Genomic DNA, 22,029 nt, shown 5'->3' on the forward strand with positions numbered 1-22,029 from the left:
TTGGCATTGACTGGTCAATCAATATTGAGAAGAAACCAACTGGTTGAATTACAAGGGTTGCTGCCCATATTGGGGTGATATTAACTGGCGCTAGGCAGTTGAAGATGAGGAGAGCACGCAGGGATAGGGACTTGAGCTAGTAGTGTACAAAAGAGACCCTGGCCAGCAAAGATGGCGGCAGCAGAGGGAGTCATGTAGCTTGGCTCTCTCCCATAACTATTCCAATAAAGATCAAGGAAGAGCATGAGGGCTCACAGTGATTGGGAAACCTCAGTAAGTCATTTTTCCAGCCTGGTCCAGCAGAGGGTTCAGCCAGAAGCCAGCAGGCCCTGGGGAGGGGGACCAGGCTGGGGGAAGACGGGTTGGATGGAGTGGGATGGGGGGTGGGGAGACCAGCAGGTGACAGATGGAGCTTGGATAAGGCCTGAGGCTGAGTACCATCCAAGAAGCAGGAACAGAAGCTAGGCTTTGTAGGGAGTAGATCACCTGACCTGGAGATTCCTACTAGCTGTGTGACCCTGGTCAAGTCACTTCACTTCTGTTTTGCCTCAGTTTCCTCACCTATAAAATATAATGGCAGCACCTACCTCCCAGGGCTATTGTAGGTGAGATAATTGTTGTAAAAGCTCAGCACAGTGGCCTGGAACAAGTATATAGTGTGCATCAGTGTTAGTTATTTGACATGTGCCTCCCTCCAGGAGCCGAATCTCAGCTATAGCTTAGCCTGAGGGAGCAGCCAGGACCATTGCATGGACCTGAAGCTGGGGACCGGTTCCGACATCCTTGGGGTTCGGATCCCCACGGGGCTGCAGATTTAGCCCACAGACCTGGGCTGCAGTTAGGTGACTGAGTCAAAGAGAGCAGACCAAGAGCACCCATTCCTAGAAAGCTCTCCTCAGTCTTCTTTCCTAGCTTCCTTCAAACACCAGCTAAAATCTCACTTTCTACAAGAAGTCTTTCCCAACCCTTTCTACTCTATCCTGTTTGTAGCTTGTTTGTGTGTGGTCCACAGCACGTTGTTTCCTGCATTAGGCTGTGAGCTTCTTGAAGACAGGCACTATCTTTCATCTTCTTTTCCCCCACTGCTTAGCAGAATGTCTATCACATAGTAGGAGTTTTAAAAAATGTTTATTAACTAAATGACTGAATCTGAATATCCTTCCAGCTAGCTAACAGGGGCTGGGGCCACCAGTAGTCTCCTAGAGCTCCAAACAGGGGCAAGTCTGCAGTTGTGTTTCCCAAAGCCAAACAAGGTTTGGGACTTTACAAAAGGTGGTGATCACACCTTGCCCTAAATCCTGCTGCTTAGGATGCAGTGGAAATTTGTTGGTCACTACCAGAACTGTCCCTGAGGTCCTTGAGAAGCACAGTACTCCATATCAGAACTGCAGTAGGACCTCAGAGAAAATAGATGAAGACCAAGTAAGGTCTCAACATTCCCTTCATAAGTGCACAGTCTGACTTGTAGACAAAGTCCTAACTCAGGAAGTGAGACTGGGAAAATAAACAAAAAAAGATACACATCATGACGAGGTGTTATGGAGTCATGGATTCTCAAAACTCAAATCCAAAAAAGAAAAATTCTTCAATATCTACAAATAAAAGTTCAAAAAAACTCCCTCAACTTGACCATAAGGGCAACTAGAATTCTTGAAAGAAACAAAACAAGTGTTTAAAAATCATTTTATAAATGAAAGGAGACCTCATGAGAAAGGAAATGAGAGCAGGAGACGAAGGACTTTTAAGGTAAATTAATAGTTTACTACAAGTAACACTTCTATGCAAATGTGTTTAATAAGAAAACCCACATAAGATTGCATGCTATCTCAGGGAGGGAGGGGGAGAAAATCTAAGACTTATGGAAGTGATTGTAGAAAACTGAAAACAAATAAATAATAAAAATTTAGAGAAAACAACCAAATAGGAGTTAATGACTCCTCAAGACAACAAGAAATATTAAAAGTCAAAAGACTATTTTTAAAAAGAGGAAGAAAATATAAGGTACTTTATATAAAAAACAACTGACCTGGAAAGCAGGGCAAAGAAGGGGGAAAAAATCCAAGAATCATTAGTTTATCTGTAACCCGTCACCAAAAAAACCACCTATAAACTATATTTCAAGAAATCATGAATGAAAAATGCCTACCTATTAAAACCTTTAAGAAGTCTGAGTGAAGAAAAAAACCACTGGTGACCTCTTAAAAGAAACTCCAAAATGAAAAATCCCAGGACTTTCATAGCCAAGATTCAGGGCTTCCAGTTCAAAGAAAAAATGCTATACGCATCCAAATACTGAGGAAGAAGTCAGGTCACACAAGATTTGGTAGCTACCACATCAAAGAAGAGGAAAGCTTGGAATAGGATACTCCAAAAGGCAAAAGATACAGCTTACAACCAAGAGTAACTCATTCAACAAATCTGAGTATGAGCACAGGACCAAAAATGGATCTTTAATAAAATCAAGCATTTCCTTGCACTTCTGATGAAAAGGCTTCAGCAGAGCAGAAACTTTGAAATGTAAATATAGGGATCTAGGGAAACATACTTTTGAACAATTAAAAAAGACTGGATGAAGCATTCACATTCTAATAGGGAAGAAGAAAAAAGTGTCATCTTAGTCATATGCAGAATTAAATAAGATAAAGGGTCTGGGAGTACTTGTGGTATGTTTTGCTAAACTTAAAATAAGAAATAAAAGGGAAGGCGGAAAGGGACACACTAGAGAACAAATAGGAAGGAATGGGGAGGATTTATTATTTCACATCACCTGGGTATACAAGTAGACTCTATAAACAAAGAAAAGGAGGTGGGGGTTACAGATATCACTGGAACCTCACATTCATCGTGAGATTAGTCAAAGGTGGATTGGTCAGAAGATGTTAGAACACACACACAGAGGTTAGTATAGAATATAGAACATATTCAACTCAGCAAGGAAACAGGAGGACTGGGGAGAGGGGAGAAGGAATAAGCTGGAGGGTAGCCTCAGGAAAGAATTAGTCACAAGCAAAACAATCTCCAACCTCAGGAGGTGGACCACAAAGGAGATTTAAAAAGTAAGGAAGGACCTATGACTGGCTTTGGGCAAAGAGAAGAGAAAAGGGCAGATGTAGAAGGCACCAAACAGAGATGTGTTTAATGTAGTACATCTCACTCACCACTCTCCTTCGTAAAGAGAAGGGCAGTGGGAAAAGAGGAAAAATACATACAATTTAAAAGGGTTCGCACAAACAAAACCAGTACAGTTAAAACTATAAAGGAAATAGTTAACCAGGTAAAAAATCTTTTTTGCTGCAACAAATTTTCTTGGATAAAGGTATCATTTCCAAGTTATGTAAGGAACTGATTAAAATTTATAAGAATAAGGGCCATTCATCAATAATAAATGGTGAATAATGAGGGAAATATAGCCAGTCACACTGGAGAATCAGCCTCCTGCGCCCAAGTGCGTTGGAGAAGAGGTCCAGAAGCTTGTGATGCTTATCTTAGACTTGAAGCTTCCTGAGGGCAAGAATTAGAGTCCTGATTTTCCTAGTCTAAAGACACAAAAGATGCTGCCCACTATTACCTTCCTCCCCCCACCATGCCCTCAATACAATTGCTTTGGCTTCCCCTTATCCGTGTACAGAATCTGTTTCTCTCTAGTCCTTCAAGGTAGGGACTTTCATTTCAGTGTTTTTATCCCCAGTCTTAGAACAGTCCCTGGTGGGTAATTAATTGCTGCTTTTTGGATTGAATCCTTCAGGATTTATTGATTAGGGGACACCACACTAGCTACTTCCAATTCAGTTCAGGAAGTACTTGGAATTGCTGAGTATGTTCAAGGTATGGTGCTGGGCTGGCGATTCAGGGACAGGAGAAAGTCCTTGTTTTTAAGAAGACTGTGTTTTCTGAAGAGAGGCCAGCAAGGCACAGTTACAATTTGAGAATGGGGGAAAGAACACTGGATCTAGGTGATCCTGGTCTAATCCTCTGACCTCTAAGCCTCAGTTTGCTCATCTGTAAAACAAAATGTTACTTGTACTATCTAGCCCCCTGAGTTGTTTATAGACTTAGGGATGGAAGAGACCTCAAGAGGTGATCTGTTCTAGCCCCCTCATTAGACAGATGAGGCCTGGAGAGTTCCCAGGTCCACACTTACCCAGAGTCCACCAGGAAGGCACTGGAGGGCAGCGAGGACTACAGATGACCCCTTCTTCCAATAGCCCCAGTCCAACTTCTGCCTATGAAGACCACTAGGAATCCCCCTTCCCAGTGGCTGTGGGCCTGGGGTTCACTCTCTGCAGGGCATATGTGGCTGCTCACACCCCTCATATGAGCAGGGAGCCAACACATAGGATGCTTCTGCTAAGATGGGGAATGGCCAGGCCTTACACTCTGCCCTGCTGCTGTACTCTCGAGATCCTTGGACCTTGCCTTCTGCCCTGATGCAGAACTCTTATGTTTTCCTTTTGGTATAGAACAGGAGCTCCTGGGGAGCACAGACTGGCTCTGTTTTCAGTGTGTGTCCCTGGTGCTCAGAAGTGCCAGGCACCTAGCAGGTACTTGACAACATGCTGGTGGCAAGGAGCTGGGGTTTCTGATCCAAATCTGGCACTTCTTCATTGTGAAAAGAATTACATGGATGCCACACATGACACAACCTGCAGTTATGATTTGGGTCTAGAGAGGGGGAAAGAGACAGATAGAGGCCCAGAGGGAGAGGGTCCCAGAACTTTCCCCAAGTAAGTCTGACCTGGGAACAGTTAGGTGGATTGGATGCTGGGCTTGAGCCCGCAGAGATCTGAGTTTGAAATCTGCCTCAGATGCTTACTAGCTGGGTAACCTGTTTCCTCATCTATAGAAGGGGGATAATAGCATCTACCTCCCAGAAGTGTTGTGAGAGTCTGTAAGGCATTTGCAGATCTCAAAACCCCAAGTCAAGGTTGGCTGTCATTACTCCTCTGGCTCCTTGCTACCCCAATTGCCTCATCCTGGGTCATCTCCAGTCATCCTGATGAATATCTGGTCACTGGATTCAGATGGCTCTGGAGGAGAAGTGAGGCTGGTGACCTGCACAGCCCTCCCTCACTCCAGACAAAGTCAAGTGCAAGTCATGTCATTCTTTCTCTGATGGCACGGTCTTCTTCGGCAACGAAGGACGAACACACACACACCTTGGCCCCAATAGGCCCTGTGATGGTTGGGTGAAATTTACCACGAGCCCTGGACACAGAGCCTTTCTACCTGAGGGCAGCATACGTCTGGGAGGTAAGAGGGAGGTGAGCTCAGGAGGCAGCCTAGGCCCAGGTGCTGGGAGGGCTGAGGAGCCCCGCCGATCTTCCGCACCCCCAAAAGGTGGATGCCCCCCTGCAGGTGCCCTAAATTCCACAGTGAGGCAGAGGGCTTTTGGGTTAGCCACTGCTCTCATCTGTTCTAATACGCAAAAATGATGAGCCCTTCCCAAGCAAAGAGCAGTTGCCTTTCCTCCCGGTGTGGAGGGGGCACAGGTATTGCCGTCCTGGTTTCACAAATGAAGACCCAACTCACTGGCAAGACGGGAGTGAGGGCTGGACCGCAGGTCCAAGTCTGCAGAGGCCTCTCCGGACCCCGGTCTCCTCTTTGTAGGACGGGCTCTGGGAACAGCGAGACCGGGAGCCTCCTCTCCCTCCCTCCCTCCCGCGACCCAAGGGGCAGAGCGGTCTGGGACAACTGTCCGCTTTGTGGAGGCTTCCCTTCCAGGGCACCGTCGGGCACATCTTAAAGACAGAGGCCGAGGCTCCGAGGAGCAGGGCTGGGCGAGTGACTGAGGAGGAAGGACCGGGAGCGGGCCGGGCTGGCGGCAGTGCGGGGAGCCCCGGGCCGGGTCCGAGGCGCCGCCCGGGGCGGGGAGCAGCCCGGCGGCCAAGGAGCTTCAAAGAAGGGAGCGCGAGGGGCTGAGGGTCTAAGGAGGCGAACCGGAGCACGGGGCCCGGGGTGGCGCAGAGCGCGCGAGCCGCCGGCCTGAGCCTCGAGCTTGGCAGCCAGGGAAACTGAGGCTCCGAGGCCTGGCGGCAGGCCGGGAAGGCACGGACGCACGCACGGCCGGAGCCGGAGCCGGAGCGGGCTCGGCGGGGGAGCCAGGCTGGGCAGGGCCGGCGGGGTCACCGCGGGCCGGCCGCACAGCCCCATCGGCTCCCGGCGTCCTCGCGCCCCCCGCCCCCACCCGACGTGCGGGCCGGCCACGCGGCGCCCGGACCGCTGCTCCCGGCCGCCCCGCGGTGACCCCGCCCGCCCCCCGCCGCGCCGGGGGAACCGGTTGGGCAGGTAACACCACTAGGTGACTTGTCACCGTTATTTCCCAACGCATGCGCCGTCCTCACCCCACGCCTGGCCGGGCTCCTCAGAGGAGCGCGCCCCGGCCCCTCCCTCCCTGCCCTGCCCTCCCCCCCAAGCGCACACGCACACTCACACACGCACACACACGCACACCCTCGAGCGCCGCGGCAAGCCAATAAAGTGGGAACCCGTCGGGCCGGCCGGGCCAGAGCGCCCTAAGACTTCCCGGGCCTCGCCACCGGCTCCGCCAGAGCCCAGGGAGCCTCTCAGCCGCAGCCACCGCGCCCCTGCCCTTGACCCTCCCGGCGGCCTGCGCGGCACGGCTCGGGCACCGGCGCGGCGTCGGGCTGCTGCGGCCGCTCCTCGCGCTCCTGCCGGCGAACTTTGGGGCCCGGCCCGGCTCGGCCTCCCCCGGCCGCGTGCCTGCCCCCGCAGCCCCTCTTCTCGGCCCGGACGGCCGCCACCATGCCCCGGGCTTTCCTCGTCAAGAAGCCGTGCATCTCCTCGGGCAAGCGCAACTGGAGCGAGCTCCCGGACGAGGAGCGGGGCGAGATCTATGTGCCGGGTGAGTGCCGCGCCGCCCCGTCGGGGCACCCTCCGCGCCCACCGGCCGCCAGTCCAGGCTGAGCCGCGCGGTGCCCTCGAGGCCCCCCAGCCGCCCCTTTGCCTAGAAAGGCAGAAGCGCGTCTCTCCGCGGCCCCCCCCTCCCCACAGACGGCCAGCGAGGTTGGGGGGAAGCGAGGCGGTTTATTTTGAGGCATCGCCCTCCCGGAGGGGTAACGCGCGGCGCCCCTGCCCCTCGTGCCCCCCGGGGCCCTGCAGAGGCCAAGGGCCGGACGGCGGAGCTGGGCCCGCTGACCCTGCGGGCAGGCTGGCCGCCCGCCGCGATGCAGGGGCGGCTCGAGGGGGCTTGGCACGGGCTGGCACAGCCTGGCACGGCGGGGCTTGGCCGGGGCCATCCCGTCTCAGGACGGCGCTTCTTTGCTTTCTGGATCTTCCCGAACCCCCGTGCCTGTGCCTGTGCCCGGAGCCCCCCGAGGGCCCAGCAGTGACGGGTGCCAGGCTTCACCAGCGTGCCAAGCTCCCAGCTCCCACTTCTTGCGGGGCCGCGGCCGGACCGCGTCTAAGGGTAGCGGAGCGCAGCACCGGGAGGACTGTTAGTTCTGCCTGGCCGCTGGGGCTTCGTCAGACCCGAGAGGCTGGAGTTGGGGGCCGGGGGGCGCCTGCGCTGAGTCCTCACCATTCGGGGACAGACCTGTTTAAGGGAGGGAGAGTGGTCAGGCAGCCTCCTTTTACCGGTCTTCCCAAACAAAGTCCCCTGACCCCCAGCAAGCCCCGCCTTCCTGAGCTCAAATCCAGCCTCAGACAGTAGCTGGGGGATCCTGCGCCAGTCGTCTCACCGTTTGCCTCAGTTTCCTCATCTGTAAAACAAGCTAGAGAAGGGAATGGCAAACCCCTCCAGGGTCTTGGCCAAGAAAACCCCAAGTGGGATCGCGGAGTCAGACCGGACTGAGAAGGAGACAGTAATGGCAGGGACATCTCAGAGATGGGAGGATCCAGTGAGATGTCATTGCAAGGCTTCTTAGCCCAGGACTGAGCACATAGTAGGCACTTAGCTTAATAAGTCCTTCCTCCCTTTCTTCCCCAACCTCCCATCTTCCTTCTCTCCCTCCCTCCTTCCTTCTTTCCTCCCTCCCTCCCTCCTTCCTTCCTTCCTTCCTTCCTTCCCCTCTCCCTCACTCCTTCCTTCCTCTCTCCCTCCCTTCTTCCTTCCTTCCTTCCTTCTTTCCCCCATCCCTCCCCCCTCCCTCCTTCCCTCCTTCCTGGCATGCCTCTAGGACCCCAGGCTCTATGCTCTGGTACCTCTCCAGACTTGGCCTGCTGCCTTCTTCCCATCTCAAGCCAGCTATGACCCCAGCAGCTTGCTGGGCACGTTTTTCCCAGCCCACTGGACCAGCTCATAGCATGTTGGGACCCTGCTCCCTCTGAAAGAGACTGGGGAGAGGGGCTCTCTGAGCTGGGGAATGTTGGAAACCTTCCAGCTCCAACTGTTCAGCCTGGTCCCTTGGAGGATCTCTAAGTGTCCCTTTGTATGAGTGGGGGTGCCAAAGGAACTGAGCCTGCAATAACTCCAGAGTCCCCACAGTCACAAGGCAAATCCTGAACCTTCTCCCAGATCCTCAGTTTCCTTGTCCTCCCTGGGCCAAGGGCAGAAGCCAGGAATCAGAGCTGCAGCAGGATGGACATGAGGTGGAGGAACTAACCCAGACTCTGGTGGAGACAGGGCCTAAGGCAAGGCAGCGGCTCTGGCAGCCCCCCCCCAGGACTCCCTAGGCTTTATTCCTGGCAATACCTTGCTTGCTTTTCCTGTTAGGTCAACATTGGATGTGGGCTAAGATCCGCTTCTCCAGGGTGTGCCTTGTGGCCCAGAGGGAAGGAGATAGAGCGATACCCAAAAGAGATGGCCCCCTCCCTGGACCCTCTGAGGAATGGAGCCCAGAGCAAGGCAAAGAATCATCTGGAGGACTTCACGAGGTCAGAATGGACCTCCTGAAGCCTAGAGAAGGGAATGTGGATGGAGGACCTCCTGTGATGCTCTGCTGCTCTGTTTACTGCAGTGCTTGCCACACCCCTATGTGCCCATTTTACAGAAGAGCAAATGGAGGCTGGGAGAGACATGAGTAATTTTCCCAAGGTGACGTTGACAGTAGTGGTCAGAGCCAAGAGTCAGATATGAACCTACTGATGCTAAGGCCCAGGAGGGTGGCAGGGGGTGGTTGGTCTGGACTTCTCCAAGTTCATCGAGGCCAGAGGCAGGATAGGAGGGGGGGGGTAGGTAGGCAGGGCCCCCTGTTTTCAGTTCTAGTCCAGCCTATCATGGTGACTAAGATCTGAGTACATCAGAGCCCAGCAGCTTGAATAATCCAGGCGTCAGCTTTGTTTGTTTCTTGGGTGTCCTGAGGCAGATGCCAGCCAGGGTAAATAGAGGAACATGGGTGTGCTGGGAGGGGACTGCTCACCCCAAGAAGCAGATGCTAGTGGGGAGGGAGACAGGCTTCTCAAGGGGAGCTCTCTGCTGCTCACTGGCCAAGGCTAAACCTGTGTCTGGACTTCAATTCTACATATAGACAACACTGCTGGTTTCCTGGGTTCTAAGGACAGTGCGCATACCTGACCCACTTGGGAGTCTCAGGCTGGTTGGCAAAGAGCAAAGGATGATCTGTAGGATCCCAGTAATTGGCAGACACAGGCCTGGAGGCTGACTCAAACTGGACTCTTCCAGCCATGCCTTTGTCAGGTTCATGGCTCGTGAGTCCACAGTGATGGGCTCCCCCTCCCAGACTCTGCTAACCCCTGATGCATTGGGCTTGTGTGGCCAAAGCTAGCTGGGCGGCCCCCAGTAAAGTTTGGTGGGAGTACTAGGGGCCAAGCTCCCTCAGCTGGGTCTGGGCCCCAAGAAAGCAGGGAGTCTGTAGCATCTGCCTTGCTTGGGGTCTCATTTTTACAGATGGGCAGACTGAGGCCCCAAAAAGGATGCTTCATGGTAAGGACCAGAGCTAGGATGAACAGGGAGCACTTGGAGAGCAGTCAGGCCAAATGCATTTGGATCCAAGACCCCAGGGGGAGGAGCCAGGGCTTGCAACATTGCCTGGCTGTGGGCAGGTGATGAGCGGGCCTCCACCTCACCGGAAACATTCAATTAGGGGCCAGGGTGCCCTACCAGCAGGGAACCAACCTGTTCTGTTTCCTGCCTGGGGCTCTGGCCTCCCCAGTGACAGACACACTCAGGAGCCTCACACTGACTCCCACACCCTCCCGTCCGAAGGGCAGCACCCAACATGCTAATGGGGGCAGGAGGGAGGACTGGTCCGTCAGGGCTGGGGGGGGGGGTGGTGGTGGTGGGATGAAGCAAACTGGGTCCCACCCTGGCTGGGAGCCTTTGCTGCTCCATCTGGTTTCACCCTAGCCCCTCAATTGTGTGAGAGGAAGCTGAGAATACCAGGCAGAGATGGCCCAATTCTCCCCCAAATGGGAGAGCAGACAGGACCAAAACCATCAGTGCAGCATCCCCATCTCCCCTTGGGACTGGGAGCAACATCACCCCTGAGCCCTGTCCCCAAGGAATGGGTGAACAAAAGTTTGGCCACCAGCCAAGCCGAGAGACCCGGACTTCCTCCTGTGTGGAGACCTATGGCTCAGATGAACCACTGGAGAGTAGGTTCTTTAAGAGCCTCTTGTGGTTCCAGAAACACCTGGGCGGATATCTGGCATCTTACTCCCTAGCCCATGAGACTTCTCAGCCTGTAGTCAATGCTCACAAAGCCCACCAGTTCTGGGCAGCCCTCTGGACTTTGGGGACCTGGGCAGGGCTCCCTGTGTGTGTCTCTGCCTGGGCCCAAGCTTCAGGAATCTACCCCCTTTGCTTGCAGCCCCCAGGGAGGCTGTGCTCCCCATGGCAGATGGGCAGTGACCATAAGCCAGGGACCAGGCCCAGGGCAGGTGGCTGCTGAGTCATGCCTCCCGAAAAGGCTGGGGGCCGCCTAAGTGTTCTGGCCGAGCAGGGGTGAGGGCTCCCACTGGTGATGGCTTCTGTGCTCCTTCTAGGGAGGAGAGGGGAGGCCCAAGGCAGGCTGGGAGCATGGCCAGAGCCCTGCTTGGGATGGGGACCAGGCAAGAGTCTTCCCTCCCTGACCTGCCCCAGTTTTTCTTTCTGTGACCTCAGTCTCCACTTTGAGCTTGAAAAATCTTCCTGGTAGAGGGCTCTGCATTCAGATCCAAGCACTTTCTTGTAAAACGAAAACCAACAAAGCAATACTTGTCCCCAAAGTGAAAACCTTTGCCTGGAAATGTCGCTGGGGAACTCTTTGGTCTCCGCTACTCCAGGGACCTGAGGGAGGCTGGCCTGCCCACCTGCCCGCCACGGGGAGGGGAGGGGAGTGGCAGCATCGAAGGCTGCCAGGTATCGGTGCTGCCGCCACCTCCACCACCCAAGGGTAACCCAGCCCAGCCCTCTCTGCCACACTAAGCGGTCCTTGGTGTGGGGGTGGGTTGTGTAAGGACTGGGCAGGCAGCCCAGGAGACTGTTACAGTGAATCCACCTGCTGCAGCCTGGGGCCTCCTCCCTGCTCCACCCCTGTGGCCTGTTTGCCTGCCTGGCTGGGCCAGAGCCACCCGCCCCCTCTCAGGAATTCAGGGAGTAGGTGGCAGTGAACATGGTAGGGGCTTCAGGGAGTGGGACCCCTTGCAGGAGGCAGCAAAGGCCAGGAGAAGGGGGCTGATGGGAGTGGGAAAGAGAAGCCAGGTGGCTTGGGATGGCCAGGCTTCTGCTATCATAGCTCCCACCTAGGTCTTCACCATGAAAGGAGGTGGGGCCCACAGCAGGAATCCAGAGGGACCAGCCCAGGTGGGGCACACAGGCAGTTTGCCATGATGGCTAATTGGCAGAGAAGGCTGAATCCTCCCAGTTCCGCTAAGACACAAATTACTCAGTGGGCATGTCTCTGAGCTGTGATGCTTGCTTGGCTGGCGTCGCCTACAATTATCTTAATGGGGCAGAGCCGTGCCCCCTCATTGCTTGGCAGTGGGTTCTAGGCTGCCCCACTGAAGGCAAGCTAAGACTAGAATGTTCGAAGTCTGAATGCTCTTGGCCCTAACGTGCTTGCTCTTTTGTCCACAGTCAGTCTTGGATTCTGCCCACCTCAGCCCTACCATGATCTGGAGCCTTCTGTGGCTGAGCCTCCTTCCTGTCCGCTGGCCCTGGACATGAGTCTTCGGGAGCCTGGCTATGGCACAGCTCCCGGACCCTGTGTGGTGGCACAGCTACCAGCAGAAGACGTGGGCCGCTTGACTGCCCCTCAGGCCCATGACCATGGCTTTCTGCGTCCCAAGATGAAGGTGAGGAGCCAGGTCCAATTTCAGGGAGCTCAGGGGCACAGACTCAGGTCTGGCGTCCAGGAAATGCCAACCCAGGGGCCTTCTTTGGGAATCAGAGAAAATGTTGGGTGACTGAACAATAACAGAAGCCGCCCTGGGGGTCACATCTGACCCCCCCCTCCTCTGTCAGAAGGGCAGTGAAGCTTCAGATCCCAAAGGGCGACAAGGTGCAGGCAGAAGCAGTTGGATTTGGGAGCAGGGTTAGCTCTAGAGCTGGTGTCCTGTAACCATACACACCTCCCTGTTGTTCAGCCTAGAGCCAGGGTGAGGGTGGGGTGCCTGGCTTTATGGAGACTATCACCCATGACGTACCTGAGGAGAATGTGGACCAGCTTCCCCCCTAGTCTCTCCAATACTCCACACTATCCTGTGACATCTGAGACACAACCTCCAGAGGACTGGCCGGTGTCCTGCCCCTAGGTTTGTAGGATAATGGACTTGACCTTGTGGGTCCAATCCAGCCTCCCCATTTGACAGAATCCTGGAGTGGGGAGGCCCAGGGCTCCTCTTCAGGACAGCCTATCTGCAGGCAGGCAGAGGTGACACAGTGAACTGAGTCCTGCCTCCCAGGCCTTCTCCTCACCTCATCTACTATGCTCGTACACATTCTAGACTGAACAGACAGCAGGATCACCCCCAGTGTCAGTAGAGAGAGGGCAGCCTGGCTTTACCCGGAGGAGGCCCCAGCAGTGGTGATGACAGGCTGGGGGGCAGCTGCCCACTTCAGACACCTGGAAGTGACACCAGTCACAGGCTCTGTGCTCACTCTGGCTCCTGCCCTCCCATCTTTGCGCTAGCTGTGCTGCTCAGAAGCTGGCGAAGGGGTCAGAAAAGCTAGGGCCTAGACTCTGAGCTCCAAGCCCAATAGCATTCAGAGCTTGCGAGGAAGCCTGCCTGGGCAGTCAGGGGAGGATATGGAGGCAGAGCCTGGGGCACAGGGGGATGGGCAAGGCCAAGTCCCCCCTGGCAGCAATTCAGGATCTGTGTAGTCACTCATAGCTCTGTTTCTGGGTAGGTGACCATAGGAGACAGCCCAGGTGGGGAGCTCTTCACCTGTCACATCTGTCACAAGGCCTTCACCTATCAGCGCATGCTCAACCGTCACATGAAATGTCACAATGATGTCAAGAGACACCTTTGCACCTATTGTGGGAAGGGCTTCAATGACACCTTTGACCTCAAAAGACATGTGCGCACACATACTGGTGAGTGGACCTGGGAGGCTAACACCCTGAACCAGACTGGGTGGGGGAGGGGGCCCAGTGCTGGCAGTGCAGAGCAGGGAAAGAGAAGGTGACATGGGGCTGAAATTGGTCTCCTTACTAAGAGACAAATGGGGTAAATCAGCTTGTGGATGACCAGTGAGTTGGGGGCACAGCTGGCCTGGTTCCTTGCTCTCCTACTCCCACAGTCGGGCATCTCTTCCAAGAAGACTTGGGGTAGACTTGATGGGGAGGGGCTTTGAGGGCTTCTGGGGACGGGCCCCCTCATCACTCCTGCCTCCCTCTTCCTTTCAGGTGTGCGTCCCTACAAATGTAGCTTGTGTGACAAAGCCTTTACCCAGCGCTGCTCCCTCGAGTCCCATCTCAAGAAGATCCACGGGGTGCAGCAGAAATATGCTTACAAAGAGCGGCGGGCCAAGCTCTATGTGTGTGAGGAATGTGGCTGCACCTCTGACAGCCAGGAGGGTCATGTCCTCCACCTGAAGGAACAGCACCCTGACAGCCCACTGCTGAGGAAAACCTCTAAGAAGGCCGGTGCCTTACAGAATACAGTCACCACCCTGCTGCCAAGCAGCCACTGTCTCTAAACCCGGAGGAAGGCCAGACCCTCTGTCCACCCAGAGGAAGGGCACCAAGGACTCCTGGGCACAGAGCCACCACCTCCTGCTGCCTGGGCACAAGGGCACTCAGGCCCGGCCCCTTTTAAACTGGGAGAAAGCAGAGGTGGTTTGTATAAGGAGGATTCCACCCATCTTTTTCAGACAACACTCCCACATTTCTCTTTGCTTTCATTGAGGTGGGACTTGAAGACATTAAGCTGTGAGCCCCCAAGTTCTGGGGAGTCAGGGATAAGCATAGACTATTTGAAAACAAGACACTTGCTAAAGGAGGCTAGTGGTAGGTGTGGGGCTCCACCCCCTCTGCCAGGATGCAGGTGTGCTCACACCCAGGGAAGATCACCGCGTACACACACTGGCCTTCCCGAGGCATGAGCTCATAGGATTTCTTTCCTTGAGCCTTTTTTAGAAAGATGACACATGTACAGATACTAATATATTGTTGGAGCTGATGGAGATCTTTTTCAAAGCTGGAAAGAGCTAGCTCTTCTCCATCCCTCCCTCCTTTGTGGCTCATCACTGTGGGCAGGGATTGTGTTACCCCATCTGCCCCCACTCCCACACCCTGGGGTACCTGTCTCCTTTCTGTTCTCCAGGATCTGCCTGGACAAGGCACAGGGCTTCCTGCCTCCTTTCATCTGTCATGCCAGAATGTATTTCTCTGGCCTGGCCTCCGCCATGCTCCCCTTGCAGCCCCCCCTCAGGGCTACCCCTCACTTCTCTGCTCTTAAATGGACCCAAATAACATCTTGAGTCACTCACCACTCCAGTAGATTCCTTCTGGTTCTGCCCAGGGGCAGCTAAGGTGAAACAGTTGTGCCTTTGTTACCCAGAATCCATCAACTCCTTCGGCACCTGGAAGGAAGTAGCATAGATGGGAGTCACTGGTGGGGGTCTGACCTTTTCTGGGCTCAGGGGTGGCCCCACTCACTCCTAGGACAGCAGGAAAGAGAGGGAACCTGAGGGCAGAATGTTAATCAACCCATTAGAACCGGCTCTGGGAAAGGAAGCCTTTCGCTGAGCCCAGGAGCACCCCCTACCCTGAACCTTCTTCAGTTTACCAAGGTGGAGATGCAACTCTCAGTTCTCAAATTAGAAAGGATATTTAATTGTTCCCTGCACCAATAAAGAGGCCTCACACTTTTCTAACTGTTGTGTCCCAGTGGTAGGTTACTGGAGAATGTTGGCCTGAGTGCCCCTGGAGTTTTCTGTGGGTTTTCTTCATTTATGGTCAAGGGGAGAGCTGCTCCCAAAAGACAGTCCGCATGGAATTCCAGCCTTGCTAAAAGGGTTGGTAGATGGCCAGACCCAAAGTAGGGCCAGTCCCTAAACACTGATCATTGGCTATCAGTCTGGATTAGCCCTGGGGTCTCACTGGGGACTAAGTGGCAGTGTGGCCAACCCACCAGACTAGACAGTACCCTAGGGGAGGAGAACCTGAGCTGGGAACCTCAGGACCTTTCTGCATCTTGCCTCCCAGCTCTGCTGGTGCATCCAGGCTCCCTTCTGAGGATTTTTTGTTTAAATACTCCTCTTCTAGGAACCTCCAGGGTGATGTTCACACGTTTTCATCACTACATGTTGGTTCTGTCTGCCAGTCACAAGGTTCTGTGTTCTCTGTTTGATTTTGTAACTGGTTTTTCTGTTATTAAAATCTAAGATCTCTTTAATGCCATGTGTCTTGTGGGCCAAGCCTCCCATACCTTCCTGCTGAGTGAGCCCATCCCCACTCCCTTGGCTCAGGAAGGCCTCAAGACAGTCCCCAGTCTGTTGCTAAGCCCTCCTGGCATCAGGGAACCACAGGATGTTGGAGCTGGAGGGGACCTTGGAGCCAGTCTAGTTCAAGGACCTCATTTTATAGATGAGGATATGAAGGCCCCGAGAGGGGAAGGGACTTGACCGGGGTCACACAGCCAGAGATGACACCCTGCAGGTTTATGAACCTCCAGTCAATCCCCGGGCTCTGACCTCATAAGCCCCCTTCCCTCACAGGGACACCCCCCTCCTGGCTGTGTGTAGATGGAATCAGACCCTACAAGACAGGGAGGGGCAGTGTTCACAATGATGGGGTAAAGCAGCAGCTTCAGGCCTCAGGAGAGTAGATGTTAGCAGCCCAGCCAGCAATGGTGCCAATCTTAGGCTGTCATGGCATGGGGGATGGGATGGGAAGAATGAAAGCTCTGGGGACACATCTTGGTCCAGAAGAGCCGCCCCCATCCCTGGAGACCTCGTCTGCTGGAAGGACCCAGCTGGGCTGTCCTCTTGTCCTGAGATTGGCCAGGGCTTCTGCCTGGGGAGGATGGGTGATTAACAGGTGTTCCAACTTAGGCAAGAGGGAGAACACATAAGGCTCTGGCTTGCTGGCAGGGTTCCCTGGGCTCATCCTTCTCTTGACCCAGCCCTGTACAGTTTGCAAAGCGAGTCACAATTTCTCTTGATTTTCACCACATCCTTCTGAGGCAGATGCTATTTTATCATTGTCCCATGTTACAGATAAGGAAACTAATGATGTGACCTGCCCAAGGTCACAGGGTAAGTGGGTGAGGCAGTCTATGAACTCAGGTCTTCCAACTCTAGGCCCTGCGACCTCATATGTGTAAACAACTCCACGGTGTGGGTGGCAAGCTAGATGAAGTAGATATCTCAGCCAAAGGAGGGTATCACCAGCACCATGGCTGGGACAGGGCTCAGAGCAGCCCTGCCTATATATGACTGAGGAGACTTCCCACAACAACACAGCGAAGCAATCAGGCAAAAAGGGAAGTCATCTGGTCATGGCAGGACAGTAGAAACCATGTGCTCAGAAAGAGTGGCACGATGGGCAGTCCCAGGACCTGGGTGTGAATGCTGCTTCTGCCAGTTACAACCTATGTGAGTGGTTACTTAATAGCTAACAATTTTATGAAGCGCTTTATGACAAGCCCAGGAGGGAAGTGCTATTATGCCCATTTCACAGATGGAGAAAGCTGAGGCAAACAGGTTAAGTGATGTGCCCAGGGTCACACAGTTGGAGTATGAAATCAGATTCAAATTCAGGTTTTCCTGACTCCAAGTGAAGAATATTCTCGAGGCCTCCCAGCTGCCTCTAACATTCTATTGGGGGAAACCCGTGTATATAAGAAATACAAGGTAATTTGGGAAGCAGGTACAAGCAGCTGGGGAGGGGAATGGGGTTAGAGAGGCTTGAAACGCTTGTGAAGTGCAAGACTTCTGGGATATGTGAACAAGAGAAAGAACTAGACCTCTTAAACTTCTGTAAAACAAAAATGGTACACCAAAGATAAAGCAACAATACTGTCTCTCCATGGTCTAGGACCCTCAGAATCCAAAACAAATCCAAAATCTGCCAACTCTCACTCACTGACCCTGAGCTCACTCTACACCCTTCCTCCCAACCCCCTATACTACCGACAGACTGTACCAGCAGACCCAAGGACACAACAAATCCATTTCCATGTCCCATTCCCCACTCCCTCTATCCTAGACCCCCTCTAGCTCCAGGCTGTGGACTTTTGCTCAGGCTTCAACTGCCAGCAAAAGCCTGCCAGGGGCTGCAATCCAGAACCACTAATGCTGCAAAGTTCTGAATGCTGGTGCTGGGATAGAGAGCTGAGAAACAGAAAGGGTGGGGCAAGTTACCAGGACAGACACTACCCAAAAGTCAGCTGCACCAGAGACCTGGGCTGGTGAACTATGAATTCCCAGTGTTGGAGGAGGCCAAGCTGCTTGGAGATCCAGACAGGAGGAAGTCATGAAATGAGTGATAAGGAACATAAGGGAGAGAAAAGACTAAGTGTACCAACCATATCAGAAAGAATAAATCTCAAAAACTTTGAACATTAACAGATAAATCAGCAGGAAAGACACTCACAACAGAAGGAAACACGGCCTCCAGATATAAGAAACAAATTCAAGCATTTGTGAATAAATGCTGTCAAAAAAAGAAATAGAAAAAAGGAAGGAAGGTAGGAAATGATCCAACATTTGATAAGACAGAGGATCTTATGGAACTGGAGAATATAGGAACCGCAACACACTGTTATTGACATGTATAAAAAAGAAATGAGAATTATGAGAGCGGAATTTATGGCCTGCACAGTAAAAATAATGAGCAGAGTGGAAAAACCCGAATCTCGAATGCAAACTTCAGCAAAGAAACAAAAGAGAAAACAATCGATTGGAAATGTGAATATGAAGAGAAACCTTGAAAAGAGAAGCAAAAAACAACATTTTAAAAGAACTATGCTCACTGTGCAAGCAAATATATTGAATTCAAAGACTAGATGCACAGAGACAACCTACGGATCATAGTACTACCAGAAGAACAAAAAGCTTTAACACCATAAGGAAGGAAATAATAAAAGAAAACCATCCCAAACTTCTGAACATATACAATGGAATTCCAAAGAATTCACAGATTGATTCCAGAAAAAAATCCAGTGCTGGAAACTTCAAGACTTAATAGTGATTAAATTTAACAATTTAATTTAAAAAACAAGTTCTGTAAGCCATCAGGAGAAAGACTTTCAAATACAAAGGAAAGGGCATTTGAATAAAGCAAGACTATTCTACACCCACTAGAAAAGGAGAAGAGAATGGAACGATGTGTTCTGAAGAGTTGTGAAGCTGAGGATGCAGCCCAGGGTGACCTGTCCTGCAAATGGGAGCTTAACCACATGGGACCAAAGATGGATGTTCAATAAGAAAGAGTTTGAAACATATTTAGAAAGAAAGCCAGAAGTGAAGAGAGGGTTTGTATCTCAAACACCCCAAACACCAGAAATGTAGGCAAGGCCAGCAGCAGCAACAGTGACCACAGGGTGCCCAGGAAGAGATGGACATCGTCCTAAAGGTCAAGGAGACAATGGTGAGGACAGAAATCTGACAGAGGTAATAGTGAAAAGGGAGCATTATGGTCAGAACCTGGAGACCCTCCACTGCTTCTGTGGGACTATATTACAATGTGGGGGGGGGTAGATAAAGGGGGAGGGAAGCAGAGGGATAGAGAGGAAGAAGTGATGTTTCAGGTTCAAATCAAGGGCTGGCAATGGAGGGAAGGTGGGACCTCTGTGGTCTCAGATAAAGCCTACAGGGCAGTGAATGAGAAGAAGGAGAAATGGTTGGAAAGGGGAAGAGGAAGGAAGGAGGCCTTACTTTGGAAGGGAGAGGGTTCCACTGATCAATACTCCTGTGAATGAAGAGAAAGGCTCAACAAAGGGAGGTGGGGATTTTACGTTGGATGAGGTCTCGAGGATTCAGTGTTTGAAAAGTCTTCTTGTTCTGAGGGAGTCATTGGGCACCAGGAAAAGTTTTCCAGGCAAATGGAGAAAGTTCAGGGATTCTCATCATCTGAGGAATGGCCAAACAGGTGGTGAGGTGTGATGGTGCTATAGGAAATGAAGAACTCACTAATTTTAGAAAAATAGAATGACTTGTATGAAATAATGAAATGTGAAATGAACAGAGAGAAATGTGAAATCGGGTACATTAACAGCAATATTGTTCAAAGAACAATGTGAATGACTAAGTTATTTGGAACATTATAAATACTACATATAAGTAGATAGGGATATGTTATGTATCTATATCACACCCATCTATATCTGTGTCAGATGATGGGCTTCTCTAGTGCAGAGAGGGGAGGGACACAAGGAGACAGTTTGGAACTTAAAATGTTACAAAAAAAAAATGAAATGTAAAACAAGAGAAGAAAAAAAGGTTAATAAGAGAGGGTATAGATCATTGATGAGCTGCATAATCAGGGAGGGGGGTGGGGCAGCATCCTCTCTGAAGCCTGCAGTCACTGGTTTATTTTAGAAATGAGGCACAATGGAAATGGGGGATCCATGGGGTAAGCCCTGCAAGGCAGTGTTGGAAGGCACTTAGAGGGGAGAATCCAGAATGGATACTTTAGAAGCCTCGATTGCATGAAGAATACAGAGAAAAGGGAGGGACCAGATAATTCTAGGGGTCGTGAATCAGAGAACAAGTGGAATAAACAGAAAGAAAAGATGGATAATGAAGAGAGCGAGAAATCCTTTTAAGATTTTGGAAAGGAGCAGAAGAAAATGAAATTTCAAAACTAAGGAACAGACTAGCTGAAGGAGAGGAGAGAGAGAAAGGAATCTCAAATGGGAAGAAGAGTTCAGGGGTGAGAGGAAGAAACCAGGGGATCCAAGGCCACCCTAAAATGATGAATTATAAAGGTTCATAATACTATGTCTACAGCAGAAGAGGCAACTGGAAACCAAAAGGCTTCTGCCCAAACAACGTTAGATGTTTTAAGAAAAGTGGTCAAATGGGAAAAAACCTTTGTTTTAAATTTCTCTGATAAGGGTTTGACATCCAAGATATATAAACAATTATTAAATACATAAATTGTTAAGTATAAGACTGTTTCTCAAAGAGCACCATGACAGCAAGATGATGACATGACTTGCAGTTGACTTTGATTTGAGTAAGGGAGGGCTGTGCAAGGTCACCAACTTCACTTTCTTCTCCTGAGCCATCTGGGTCTAGTGGCCTGAGGTTCATCAGGAAGGCTGCAGACGGCCCAGGATGCAATGGGAAACCCTGGCCATTTTAGGCTAAAGACTTCTCATATTCCCTAATAATATGAACTAACAGTTGTAGAAAATAGAATTGCATTCACAGCCACGTGAAGGAATGCGAACATTCTTTGCTAACATGGTGAAAGAAACCATCAACAATGAGATAAATACAAAACAAAACTACCCTCAGGTTTCACCTCACACCCTGAAAATTTTCATAAATGACAAAAAACAGGAACCGTCAATGTGGGAAGACCTATGGGAAGATAGGCACACTAATACATTGTTAGTGGAGCTGTGGAGTAATATGACCATTCTGGGAAGCAATTTGGAATTATGCAAAAAAAGTGACCAAAATGTCACTAAAATGTTTGAACCAGAGACTCTTTTACTGGGCCAACAAAGGCCCCATGGATAAAAAAAAAAAGTCCTTATGGACTCAAATATATTTATAGCAGCACTTTTGGTGATAGCTAAGACAAAGTAGATGCCCATCAACTGGAGAATGGCTAAATAAACCATGGTACATGCATGTAACAATATTACTGTGCTATAAGAAATGACATGTGTGTGGCACAGTGTCTTGAAGTCAGGAAGACTCATTTTCCTGAGTTCAAATCTGACCTCAGATGCTTACTAGCTGTGTGACCCTGGGCAAGTCCCTTCATCCTGTTTGCTTCAGGTCCTTATCTATACAATAAGTTGGAGAAGGAAATGGCAAACCACTCTAGCATCTTTGCCAAGAAAACCTTAAATGTGGGGCCATAAAGAGTCAGACACAATGGAAAAACAATAACAGAGAATAATTTGGAAATATTTGCAAAGATGAAACAGGCAAATAAATCTTCTAAAAATCTAATTCTTAGCACTCACTAAGTGTTCTTAAATTTTTAAAAAATGCTATGTATGATAGATACAGAGAAGCATGGAAAAATCTCCATGAACTAATGCAGAGGGAAGTCAGCAGAACCTCCAAAATATGTATTCAGTAACTACATTGTATTCGTCCTTCGTTGCCGAAGAAGACCATGCCATCAGAGAAATGATGACATGACTTGCACTTGACTTTGTTTTCAGTGAGGGAGGGCTGTGCAGGTCACCAGCCTCACTTCTCCTCCAGAGACATCTGAATCCAGTGACCAGATATTCATCAGGATGACTGGAGATGGCCCAGGAAGAGGCAATTGGGGTTAAGTGACTTGCCCAAGGTCACACAGCTAGTGAGTGTCAAGTGTCTGAGGTGAGATTTGAACTCAGGTCCTCCTGACTCCTGCACTGGTGCTCTATCCACTGCACCACCTAGCTGCCCCCTCACAGAACAATGACATCAACTCCAAAAAATGTTTCTTTGACCTCATCAGGGTTTGTCATGGTAGGAGAATAAGCGCTGATGATTGGTGGCATGGT

General features: G+C 51.3%; 1 protein-coding gene across 1 annotated transcript; it reads left to right on the top strand.

Annotated features, from left to right (window-relative positions):
- Positions 1-6,422: 6,422 nt before the first annotated feature.
- On the top strand, positions 6,423-15,741 carry OVOL1 (ovo like transcriptional repressor 1). The gene is made up of 4 exons (XM_072639139.1): positions 6,423-6,862; positions 11,975-12,192; positions 13,247-13,436; positions 13,749-15,741. Exons 1-4 carry the CDS (start codon positions 6,763-6,765, stop codon positions 14,039-14,041), a joined length of 801 nt encoding a protein of 266 aa, XP_072495240.1. The 5' UTR covers positions 6,423-6,762; the 3' UTR covers positions 14,042-15,741.
- The last annotated feature ends 6,288 nt before the right edge of the window (positions 15,742-22,029 follow it).

Source organism: Notamacropus eugenii, chromosome 2, assembly GCF_028372415.1.
Source record: "Notamacropus eugenii isolate mMacEug1 chromosome 2, mMacEug1.pri_v2, whole genome shotgun sequence".
Lineage (NCBI taxonomy): Eukaryota > Metazoa > Chordata > Mammalia > Diprotodontia > Macropodidae > Notamacropus > Notamacropus eugenii.